At 45.4% G+C, this 13427-nt stretch overlaps 1 protein-coding gene across 1 annotated transcript in view; it reads right to left on the bottom strand.

Annotated features, from left to right (window-relative positions):
- Window positions 1-636: 636 nt before the first annotated feature.
- The window catches only part of LOC120991223 (zinc finger protein 260-like), a gene marked incomplete at its 3' end in the record, with an annotated part of 75893 nt that continues 63102 nt past the window's right edge, over window positions 637-13427 (bottom strand). The window contains exons 5-6 of the mRNA XM_040420082.1: window positions 1173-1588; window positions 637-1085 (exon numbers count right to left, since the gene is read on the bottom strand). Of these exons, the coding sequence (XP_040276016.1) occupies window positions 637-1085; window positions 1173-1588 (865 nt within the window). The remainder of the gene's footprint in view (window positions 1086-1172; window positions 1589-13427) is intronic.

The following is a 13427-nucleotide window of genomic DNA, read 5'->3' on the forward strand; positions in this document are numbered from 1 at the left end:
AGTACTGAAGCAATAAGGTACCAGGTGAGGCACCTGTCAAACGCATAGCACCTCTGTAAGTAATAATTGGCGTGCAGACAAGAAGTAAAAGATGGAAATATGCTGCAGACCAATAAACGTAAATAAACAGAGGAGGGCAGCAGGAGATAGGGACTCACCAAAGCCAGGAACCGTGTGCGAGAAAACCCAGGGTGGCGCTACCCAACGCGCGTTTCGGCGTACCTTCGTCAGGGGTATGTCGAAACGCGCGTTGGGGTAGCGCCACCCTGGGTTTTCTCACACACAGTTCCTGGCTTTGGCGTCCCGTTGCCATGGGAACCTTCCCCGTCTGCTCAGTTGTAGCCACAACTTCGCAGATGGGGAAGGGTAAGGACGGGGCTGTCTGGGGGCTCTCTCCCTCTCCATCGGGGGGCTGCAAAGGCACAAGCAGACCCCCGATGGGAGAGGGAGGGTGCTCCCTGAGCTGTTAACCTTTTCCATACAGCGGTCCGCTATTTCAGCCGGCATCCCGTTCGGATTAACCCCCGCAGCGCCGCAATCTCATTTTAAACTCATGACGTACCGGTACGTCATGGGTCCTTAAGGACTCGGGAAACATGCCGTACCGGTACGTCATGCGTCCCTAAGGGGTTAATATGACTTCTCTCTTGTGTGAATTCTCTCATGTTTAACAAGGTACGATTTCAGTGTAAAACATTTCCCACATTCTGAACATGAATATGGCTTCACTCCTGTGTGAACACTCTTATGTAAAACAAGATTTGATCTATCTGTAAAACATTTCCCACATTCCGAACATGAATATGGCTTCTCTCCTGTGTGAATTCTCTCATGTGTAACAAGATTTGATTTATTTGTAAAGCATTTCCCACATTCTAAGCATGAAAATGGTTTTTCTCCTGTGTGAATTCTTTGATGGTTAATAAGGCTACTATTCTGCGTAAAACATTTCCCACATTCTGAACATGAATATGGTTTCTCTCCTCTGTGACATCTCTTATGCGCAACAAGATGGGATTTGAATGCGAAACATTTCCCACATTCTGAACATAAATATGGCTTCTCTCCTGTGTGAATTATCTTATGTGTAACAAGATTGGATTTATTTGTAAAGCATTTCCCACATTCTGAACATGAATACGGCTTCTCCCTTGTGTGATTTCTCCTCTCATGTTTCTTAAAACTCGACTTGTCTGCAAAACATTTCCCACATTCTGAACATGAATATGGCTTCTCTCCTGTGTGAATTCTCTCATGTGTAACAAGATTGGATTTATTTGTAAAGCATTTCCCACATTCTAAGCATGAAAATGGTTTTTCTCCTGTGTGAATTCTTTGATGGTTAATAAGGCTACTATTCTGCGTAAAACATTTCCCACATTCTGAACATGAATATGGTTTCTCTCCTGTGTGAATTCTCTGATGGATAATAAGGCTCTTTTTTTGTGCAAAACATTTCTCACATTCTGGACATGAATATGGTTTCTCCCCTGTGTGAATTCTCTCATGTTCAACAATATGTGCTTTCTGTGTAAAACATTTGTCACATTCTGAACATAAATACGGCTTCTCTCCTGTGTGACTTTTCCTATGTTTAACAAGATCTGCTGTCTGTCTAAAACATTCCCAAAATTCTGAACATGAATATGGCTTCTCTCCTGTGTGAATTCGCTCATGTGTAACAAGATTTGATTTACTTGTCAAGCTCTTCCCACATTCAGAACAGGAGTATGGCTTTGCTCCTGTGTGACGTCTACTGTGTAGAGAAAGTCTTGATCTTTTTGTGAATGCTTTACCACACTGTAACCATTTAGCCCCTTTCTGACCTTTACTTGTCGTTATCTGTGGCTGATCAGGAGAGGGTTCCTGATGCTGAGAGGGATTATAAGACAGATCTGTACTGTGAAGTCCTGGATACACATTAAGGGTAATGTGGTTTTCTCCTGAAGAGCGCTGCATGTTATCTTCCTCTGCTTTATAATTTAGTGAATCAGAATTCTTAATGGTATTGTCTGTGAAGATAAAAATTGGAATTTTATGATTTGAGTAGAAAACGTGAAAAAAATTATTTTTAGGTTGATAGTGAATCCAGGGACAGTGTCGAACTTAGGTGCCTAGAGCCCACCAGTAAAACTCAGTGTGGGGGCGCAGTGTACATGCAAATATTACCTATTCACATAGTTGAGGGGAGCAAGACACTCAAGATGATTATGAGGGTCCCTGCAACAACTTCAAAAAGGCGGGTTCCTGGGGAAAGAGGATACTGGCTGGCCCTTGTTCAGGGGGTGGGGGACTAGGGGCCCACTGGGGGATCCACCTGACTAGGGGTATAAGTGATTCATTCTGAATCCACTCTGTGCTTTGGTTCAGAAGTCTGCACCAAAAACTTCATGTGTGATTCCAGTCTTTTAAAGCTTTCTATAACACTTCCTGATTTCTGACCAAGTCCAGGTTTCTGCTCTAGACCTGTTCACCACTTTTGTTACACAAACCAGCTCAAAAATGTGAAAAACCAACCATGTATGGTGATCTGCCTTATGTGAAGACATTTGGCCCTTCAATATCATCACATTAATACAACAAGTTAAAGGGCCTCTGTCAGCAGTTTTGTACCTATGACACTGGCCAACCTGTTACATGTGCACTTGGCAGCTGAAGACATCTGTGTTGGTTCCATGTTCATATGTGCCCGCATTGCTGAGAAAAATTATGTTTTAAGATATGCAAATGAGACTCTAGGAGCAACGGGAGTGTTACCATTACTACTTAGAGGCTCAGCTCTCTCTGCAACAGCCATGATGATATTTTCACTGCTTGGCTCTGTCAGTGAAGGTGCAGAGGGCGCGGCCGTTGCAGAGAGAGCTGAGCCTCTAGGTAAAAAATTTTCTCAGCAATGCGGTCATATATGAACATGGGACCCACACAGATACCTTTAGCCTCCAGGTGCACATACAAAGTGTTAGCCAGGTTTATAGGTACACATCTGCTGACAGATGCCCTTTACCTTAAAGAGGTTGTCTCATGAAAAATACAATATTCTACAATTTTCAAACTAGCATCTGAATTATTTTGTAATTGCATGTAATTAAAGATTTAGCATAGCCAATGGGTTATTCAATAAATACTTTTTTATGCATTTTTTTTTTTTTTTTAACGACGTTCACCAGACGGGTTAGATCACATGATATTTTTATATAGCAGGTCATTACGGACGCGGCGATACCTAATATGTGCATTTTTTTTTATTTTATTTTTACACAATAAAAGCATTTAAAAAAAAATAAAAAATCATGTTTTTGTGTCTCCATCTTCTGAAAGTCATATTTTTTTTATTTCTTGGGCAATTGTCTTAGGTAGGGTCTAATTTTTTGAGGGATGAGATGTTGGTTTGATTGGTACCATTTTGGGGCACATATGAATTTTTGATTGCTTGGTATTACACTTTTTGTGATGTAATGTGATAAAAAAAAACTAGATTTTTGTACTTACCGTAAAATCTGTTTCTCTTCCGTTCATTGGGGCAGCGGTCCCCAATAGCCGGGCCGCGGCCCAAGACCGGGCCCTGGAAGATGGTTTGCCGGGCCGCGGCGATCAGGGCAGTCTTTAACGCTGTACTAATGAAGCGCTTCCATTATCGAAGCGCTTCATTAGTACAGAAGGACCAGGAAGCGGTGAAGGATCTGTACTCACCGCTTCCTGGTCCTCGGCTCAGCTATCGGCTGTGCAGGGCTGCGCACAGCGTGAGGTCGCTCTGTGACCTCACACTGTGCGCCACTATACACAGCCGACAGCAGAATGAAGAGGATCGCGATAGTGACAAGGAGCAGGAGAGGTAAGTGTTTTTTTAATTTTATTTGCACTGGGGGCTAATGGCTGACCTGGGGGGCTTATGGCTGACATGGGGGGCTGATAGATGGCTAAAGGTTTGGGGGTTGATCTGAGCCATTGGGGGTCTGATTAACATTGGGGGTCTGATTGCTGGTCTGACCTGAGGTGTAATGAAAAATATTTTTTTCTAATTGTTCTCCTCTAAAATTTAGGTACAGTGCAGCAGAAACCATAGTCAGTTTATATAGTGTTATATATTTATATATTTTAATATGCACCTTGTGTTTTGTTATGCGCATGAATCAGTCAGCCCTGCCCACCCCTAAGTCGGGTAAGTACAAAAATCTAGTTTTCTCATCCGAATCATTGGGGGACACACGCTTGACCATGGGACGATAGTAGAGCAGTCCCTGGGGTGGGTCCTAAAGGACGCGACAGTTTAAATATCGGCGGGCACCTGCGGACGCCAGGTAACATCCATGCCAGCGGCTCTAATCATCTACCGCAACTAGGGGGAAGGGGTCCTCCATCTGTCCCCCTTCTTTATTCCCTTTTTGGCACTTACCTGTGTATTTTATTCCACTGGGGGCTATCTTTTCCAGTGGTTTTTTGTATTTGCTGGCAAATACCTTTTCCAGCAAACACTTATTGGTGAACATCTTCTCTGGCAAGTGTATTACATCTAGCCCTTTTTTATATATTTTCCTGATGAGAGGACTGTTTCTGCCTCAGAAACGTGCATGTCGGGATCTTTTCAGGGCCAAATAGGGAACGCAATTCCAGGGTTAGGTTCCGGACGGGGGCCCAACTAGTGGGACACTCCGTGGTTAGGCCAATAGGGCTATTGTAGGGCCCCTAGGGTCATCCAGGGATATATAGGAACATCTTCCTGCTACTCCCACTTTTAAGGGCCTCGTACCACCAAAACCGGACCATCCCACCAAGAAATAGTGGAACGGAGGTGTCTGAAGAGCCTATCAACTGTAGGGTAGGACCCTGGGTTTCTTCGGTGCCGCCGTGCACCTTTTTGATATAGGTGCAGCTGTGCATCCTTCGTGTATGATGATATTTATGTACCTAATCAATGTGCATACTTTTCTCTGTATGCCGCCGTGCATTTTTGTATACATTGCTATATGTTATCTATTCACATCACTGTGTATATAGGGTGCCGATATATATCGATTACTGCTACCCTGTTTTCTGTACATTTAGGGTGCTCGTGCATATCGGCTCTTGCCACCCTATACTGTCTGACACTGAAAGTATAAGTGTAGACATAATTGTTTTTGTTTCCAAAGAGTCCTCTTCTGTGTGTGACTGTGGAAAAATTGTAAGGTGATTGGGCATAACGGCTTCTGTCACCCTTTAGTGTTTGACACTAAGTGTAGACACGGTTTCCCTTGTTTTCAAGGAGTCCCCTGTAGTGTGGGACTATGAAAAGTTGTATTTATATTGAACCACTTTGAGGGATATATTTTATAATGTATAATAAGTAAAAGTTAAGTCTTAAACAATCCAGATCACTATTCACTACTTTCCCTAAAGGAAGAAGCCATCCGGCCAATCAGAGGACAGTCATCTGCAAAACTCTACGCCCCAGAGAAGTGTCAGAAGATGCAAAGGTGTGCACTCTGTAAAATTTGGAAAAAAGGTGTGTAAGAAGACCAGGCAGTCGCCTTGCACCCCTGAAGGGCTGAAGCCTCATGATTGGGGTTGAGCGAATCCGAACTACAAAGTTCGGGTTCGTACCGAACTTTGCGAGTTCGGGTACCCGGACCCAGACTTTTTCACTGAAGTTCAGGTTCGGGTTTGGGTGAATTTATTATTTTCCATTATAACATGGTTATAACGGAAAATAATAGCATTCTTAATAATAAAAATAATAAAAATAAAAATCACCTCATCCACTTGATCGCAAAAGGACCTGCGATGACGTCACCGCGCTCACCACGTGGTCTCGAAACCGAACTTTTACCTGAAGTTCGGCCGAACTCAGCGAACCCGAACTTCCACGGGTTCGCTCATCCTTACTCATGATGTACTGCCCAAGAGGCCACCTTGTAGGACAGGAAGCGAAGGGACACCTGCTTCAAAGGTTCAAACTGAGAGGACTGGAGAGCGCTGAGAACCAGATTAAGGTCCCAAGGATTCAACGGAAGTCGGTAAGGGGGCGCAGAGTGCGCCACCCACTACAGAAAGGTCCGAACCACAGAAAGGGAAGCCAAATTCCACTGAAAAAGAATGGTGTCTGGATATCAAGGGCCAGAGAACTGTAGATTGTGACAAAACTTGCCGAGAACCAACATCACAATCATTGCAGACTGGGCCTGGAAAAGAGTCATGGCCACCGGAGAAGAGTCATGGTTATTCATGAATTCCTGCCCACCTGCTGATGACTGACAGTCTTCTACCTAGACTTCTCCTTTTCTCTCTAGAAGAGAACTGCCAATCATCAGCAGATGGGCGAGAGAGCAGGAGATTATGAATAACCAGGACTCTTCTCAGGTAGATTTGACTCTTCTCCAGGCCCGGGCTGCAATGATTATAAAGCTGGTTCTCGGCAACCACTTACTTTTAGCTCATGAGTGACACACCGCTGAAATTAGCATTTCTGTCACAAATTTATGCTGCCCTCAGTGAGATCAGCATAAAGTTGATTTTTACACAATAAAAGCATTTTTGAAAAGAAAAAAAATGTTTTTGTGTCTCCATTTTCTGAAAGCCATATTTTTTATATTTTTTGGACGATTGTCGTAGGTAGGGTCTCATTTTTTGCGGAATGAGATGACAATTTGATTGGTGCTAACTTTGGGTACATATAACTCTTTTGATTGCTTTTTATACCATTTTTTGGGAAGTGAGGTGGGCAAAACTTCAATTCTATCATAGTTTTTTTTTTTATGGCGTTCACCGTGCGGGGAAAGTAACATGATCCTTTTATAGATTAGGTAGTTATGGAAGCGGCGATACCAAACATGTTTAGTATTTTTTTTAACCAATTATATGTGCGGGTAAAGTATGTTATTTTTTTAAATAAAAAAAATAAATAAAAATTTCACACTTTTTTGTCCCAGACCCACTTGGTTCTTGCAGATCCAGTGGGTCTGATGCCTCTACAATACACTGTATAGTTAATTTTCAATTACACTTAGGGTCCATTCACACGTCCACAGTGTTTTGCGGGTCCGTAACACCGGGCCGGCACCCCGATAGAAATGCCTATTCTTGTCTGCAGCTGTGGACAAGAATAGGACATGGATATTTTTTTGTGGAGCCGCGGACTGCATCTTTTCCATCACCATTGAAAATGAATGGGTCCGGATCCGTTCCGCAATGTTACGGAACGCATCCGGATCCATTTTGCGGATGTCTGAATGGACCCTTAGCCTGATCAGGCTCAGATATACCATGGCAATCTGGATGACTGTGAAGGCGTCCGGTTGCCATGGTAACCATCGGGACGCTGCCAGCAGCAGAGGAGGAGGTGCACTGGAATCTTGTCACCTGAGCTATAGGTGGATGGAGACCGACTTTAGCTTGTGAACACAGGACTCAAACAATCTCTAGCGGGAGTAATAATACGCTTATCTTAATATCAGACAGAAAAATGTAAAAAAAAGTATTTTTTTACAGCCATTCTGACATGGAGTTTCAAGGAAAGTACACCGGCCTCATCAGGTCTAAGCTCTATATCATACTACATGCATTTTGTATTGTGAAATCTAGAGAGAGATCGTCTATTGTAATGGAAAAGCTGATCCTAGTCACCAGATAATGCACCATGAGGTAAAGCGCACGTCTCAGGCCGAATCCAAGGACATGACAATGTGCTCATAAGAAGCTAATTTTATTCTATGGGGAGGTACGAGTGCGGTGATAGAATATTTTTCATGCTTTAGTCCTTTTCCACAATTAAAAGAAAAAATAGATTTTTGAGAAAACTAGTAATTTTTGTGCTTTTGCATTCAAAATACCCATAACTTTTTCCTTTTTACGTTGATGTACAAGTATGGGGGCTTGATCTTTGGGGTGCTGTCATAAAAGGAGAAAGAAGAGTCGCAGCCCAAAGTGAAAGAGGAGAGAATTTAGTCATTGTCTTAGGAGGACAGGTTTAGAGCGATATTAACTTTTTTTTTTTTTTTTTTATGCAAAATCCCTTTAACCATCAAAAAGGAAATCACCAAAATGTATGAATTACTGTTTTATATCTCTTTACTATCCCAACATGATGGTTAACCCTTTCCTGCACAATGCCGTACATGTATCCATCATGATAGCACAGACACAAAAGCTGTGCCCCCATAATCCCCAGTGGGTGTGTGGATGTGACTGACCGTCATGTCCTGCAGGAACAGCCGGGATCAGAGAAGAATCTGATCAGAGATCACTGTCAGCTGGATAAGGAGAACACTTCATGTGATGGAGACATCTCCAATCAAAGAGCAGCAGCCGGTGATCAGATTCTCCTCCTGCCCTGAAGGCACCAAGGACATAATCTGAGGTCACTTTCTCCATTCATGATTCCATACCTGTGGTGACATCTCCTGGAATGTCCTCCTCCACCTCACTCTTACACGGGGGATCACCCATCATCCAATCTTCTTCATCCTCCACTTTAATATCAGTCAGATCTTCCCCCTGATTTGTCATCTGTAACAATTCAGTACAATACAGCAGACAGGTGGGAAATCTAACAGATCCACAGAAGAGACCCCCACAATCTATGACCCCTCTATAACTGCAGGACCCCCCTATATAGATGTGTATAGGGCTCAGCTCCATCTACCTGAGGATTCTCTGGGACCTTCTCCTCTGGACAGTCCTGGGAATACAGAGGATGGGGACATCTCTCTGGTGGATTTCTCCTCCTGGATCCATCTGTGGAGACACAAGCACACGGTGACTGTATACATGGCCTCCTGTAGATCTGTCTATAGATCGGATAAAACAACTACTCCCAGTCTCCTCTACAATAGGGCTCATTCAGATGGCTGTATATTGCTTTCCGCATCTGATCTACAATTTTGCGGCTTAGATCTGGACCCCTTCACTTCTAGGGGGCCTGCGGCGCTTGTAGTTCGGTGGATTTGTATTGCAGCAATTTTTCCATATCAATCAATGTAAGTTCTTTAAAGGAGCATTCCGGTTAGATTAAGTTATCCGCTTACTACAGGATAAGGGACATGCGTGTGGCCACTCCACTCGTTTCTATGGGAATGCCCAAGGTAGGGTAGTACAGCGCTTGGTTATCTCCAGAACTCCCATAGAAATGAATGGAGCGACCACGCGCATGCCGACCAGCCACTCTATTTATTTCAGGGGATTATAGGTGGTACGGGGCCCCCGCTCTCGTGATCAGTGCGAGTTCCAGCAATAGGACCTCCTCCGATATAATGGTTATTTAAGTGGGGACGTAGCAGGAACTCTTTTGTATAAGGCAGGTGTAGAAGGAGAGGAAATAATGAGATGTTCGGGGTGTGAGATTGTGCCCTGGAGATCTGCAACCTTAACCCTTTAATATCTCTATGACTGAGTGGCCATAGAAATACAGTAACCACAGAAGACTGGACTTTCCGGATCCATTTTGCGGATGTCTGAATGGACCCTTAGCCTGATCAGGCTCAGATATACCATTGCAATCTGGATGACTGTGAAGGCGTCCGGTTGCCATGGTAACCATCGGGACGCTGCCACAGCAGAGCAGTGGCCCGATGGTTAGCCCCTTCCACACAGCGGGCCCTAAGGACCGCGGCATGGAAGGGGTTAAACGGTCGACATGGGTGCCAGCACCGATGTCATCCGTTTCAAGCAGATTGTGAGCTGTGTGTCGTCAGCTCTGCTTGGCCATCCTGAACGGCGAGGGGGGAGCGCATGCTTTCTGCTGCCATACCGTCCTGAAGGGGAGGGGGGCTCTGCTCGGCCATCCCGAACTGGGGCAGGGGATTAGGGGGGGGTCCTGTGCTGCCGCGCCATCCTGTACTGCGGTGGGGGTTTGTGTCCAGCCTTGACAGGGGTTGGGGGTTGGATGGATGCAGGACTGCTGCGCTGCCGGGGGGGGGCACAAGAGGCCATACTGAACAGGGGAGATGGGGTTGGGGGCATGTTCCACACATTAACCATTCAAGCATCGGGCCGCTGCCACAGCAGCGGCCCGATGGTAAGCCCCTTACATACTAAGGTCCCCAAGGACCATGGCATGGAAGGGGTTATGTCTGCAGGTTGAAGCAGACTGTCAGCTGTATGTTACAGCTGACAGTCTGCACCACTCTGCCATCCTGAAGGGGGGGTTAGAAGAGGGAGAGAGAGACACTGCGCGCTCCCGTGTGGAGCCAGGAGGAGTTACAGAGAATCCGTCAGATGAGGGATTCTCTGTAAACCCACTGAGAGCAGCCGCTGAGCATAGGAAGCACCTGAGGCTGGAGAAGGAAAACGAAAAAAAGATAGATAAATAGAACCAATTGGAGAAATGATTTTCTCTACAAAATAAATAAATTTGTGCAAAAAAAGGTGTCCCTATCTTTTAATGGATAAGCACTTTTCAGTGCACCTCCTCCACTGCTGCTGCTGAAACCTCACACACTCTCAGTACAAGCTGCAGTCTCCCTGGCTCTGCAGTGACAGATCCTCCATCTTCCAGCAGCAGTTTCAGTGTTGAATTACAGATTCTAATTCCATCTTCAGCTTTCTTTTACTGCAGCCTGTACTGAGCATGTGCGAGACTTCAGCAGCAGAGGAGGAGGTGCACTGGAATCTTGTCACCTGAGCTATAGGTGGATGGAGACCGACTTTAGCTGTGAACACAGGACTCAAACAATCTCTAGCGGGAGTAATAATACGCTTATCTTAATATCAGACAGAAAAAAAAAGTATTTTTTTACAGCCATTCTGACATGGAGTTTCAAGGAGAGTACACCGGCCTCATCAGGTCTAAGCTCTATATCATACTACATGCATTTTGTATTGTGAAATCTAGAGAGAGATCGTCTATTGTAATGGAAAAGCTGATCCTAGTCACCAGATAATGCACCATGAAATAAAGCGCACGTCTCGGGCCGAATCCAAGGACATGACAATGTGCTCATAAGAAGCTAATTTTATTCTATGGGGAGGTACGAGTGCGGTGATAGAATATTTTCCATGCTTTAGTCCTTTTCCACAATTAAAAGAAAAAATAGATTTTTGAGAAAACTAGTAATTTTTGAGCTTTTGCATTCAAAATACCCATAACTTTTTCCTTTTTACGTTGATGTACAAGTATGGGGGCTTGATCTTTGGGGTGCTGTCATAAAAGGAGAAAGAAGAGTCGCAGCCCAAAGTGAAAGAGGAGAGAATTTAGTCATTGTCTTAGGAGGACAGGTTTAGAGCGATATTAACTTTTTTTTTTATTTTTTTAATGCAAAATCCCTTTAACCATCAAAAAGGAAATCACCAAAATGTATGAATTACTGTTTTATATCTCTTTACTATCCCAACATGATGGTTAACCCTTTCCTGCACAAGGAGGTACATGTAGGTCACTGGCAGCATGTAATTCCTGCACAATGCCGTACATGTATCCATCATGATAGCACAGACACAAAAGCTGTGCCCCCATAATCCCCAGTGGGTGTGTGGATGTGACTGACCGTCATGTCCTGCAGGAACAGCCGGGATCAGAGAAGAATCTGATCAGAGATCCCCGTCAGCTGGATAAGGGGAACACTTCATGATGTGATGGGGACATCTTCAATCAAAGAGCAGCAGCCGGTGATCAGATTCTCCTCCTGCCCTGAAGGCACCAAGGACAGAATCTGAAGTCACTTTCTCCATTCATGATTCCATACCTGTGGTGACATCTCCTGGAATGTCCTCCTCCACCTCAATCTTACACAGGGAATAGCCCATCATCCACTCTTCTTCATCCTCCACTTTAATATCAGTCAGATCTTCCCCCGGATTTGTCATCTGTAACAATTCAGGACAATACAGCAGACAGGTGGGAAATCTAACAGATCCACATAAGAGACCCCCACAATCTATGACCCCTCTATGACTGCAGGACCCCCCTATATAGATGTGTATAGGGCTCAGCTCCATCTACCTGAGGATTCTCTGGGACCTTCTCCTCTGGACAGTCCTGGGAATACAGGGGACGGGGACATCTCTCTGGTGGATTTCTCCTCCTGGATCCATCTGTGGAGACACAAGCACACAGTGACTGAATACATGGCCTCCTGTAGATCTGTCTATAGATCGGATAAAACAACTACTCCCAGTCTCCTCTACAATAGGGCTCATTCAGATGGCTGTATTTTGCTTTCCGCATCTGATCTACAATTTTGCGGCTTAGATCTGGACCCCTTCACTTCTAGGGGGCCTGCGGCACTTGTAGTTCGCTGTATTTGTATTGCAGCAATTTTTCCATATCAATCAATGTAAGTTCTTTAAAGGAGCATTCCGGTTAGATTAAGTTATCCGCTTACTACAGGATAAGGGACATGCGTGTGGCCACTCCATTCATTTCTATGGGAATGCCCAAGGTAGGGTAGTACAGCGCTTGGTTATCTCCAGAACTCCCATAGAAATGAATGGAGCGACCACGCGCATGCCGACCAGCCACTCTATTTATTTCAGGGGATTATAGGTGGTACGGGGCCCCCGCTCTCGTGATCAGTGCGAGTTCCAGCAATAGGACCCCCTCCGATATAATGGTTATTTAAGTGGGGACGTAGCAGGAACTCTTTTGTATAAGGCAGGTGTAGAAGGAGAGGAAATAATGAGATGTTCGGGGTGTGAGATTGTGCCCTGGAGATCTGCAACCTAACCCTTTAATATCTCTATGACTGAGTGGCCATAGAAATACAGTAACCACAGAAGACTGGACTTTCCGGATCCATTTTGCGGATGTCTGAATGGACCCTTAGCCTGATCAGGCTCAGATATACCATTGCAATCTGGATGACTGTGAAGGCGTCCGGTTGCCATGGTAACCATCGGGACGCTGCCACAGCAGAGCAGTGGCCCGATGGTTAGCCCCTTCCACACAGCGGGCCCTAAGGACCGCGGCATGGAAGGGGTTAAACGGTCAACATGGGTGCCAGCACCGATGTCATCCGTTTCAAGCAGATTGTCAGCTGTGTGTCGTCAGCTCTGCTTGGCCATCCTGAACGGCGAGGGGGGAGCGCATGCTTTCTGCTGCCATACCATCCTGAAGGGGAGGGGGGCTCTGCTCGGCCATCCCGAACTGGGGCAGGGGATTAGGGGGGGGTCCTGTGCTGCCGCGCCATCCTGTACTGCGGTGGGGGTTTGTGTCCAGCCTTGACAGGGGTTGGGGGTTGGATAGATGCAGGACTGCTGCGCTGCCGGGGGGGGGGGGGGGGGGGCACAAGAGGCCATACTGAACAGGGGAGATGGGGTTGGGGGCATGTTCCACACATTAACCATTCAAGCATCGGGCCGCTGCCACAGCAGCGGCCCGATGGTAAGCCCCTTACATACTAAGGTCCCCAAGGACCATGGCATGGAAGGGGTTATGTCTGCAGGTTGAAGCAGACTGTCAGCTGTATGTTACAGCTGACAGTCTGCACCACTCTGCCATCCTGAAGGGGGGGTTAGAA

Source organism: Bufo bufo, chromosome 2, assembly GCF_905171765.1.
Source record: "Bufo bufo chromosome 2, aBufBuf1.1, whole genome shotgun sequence".
NCBI lineage: Eukaryota > Metazoa > Chordata > Amphibia > Anura > Bufonidae > Bufo > Bufo bufo.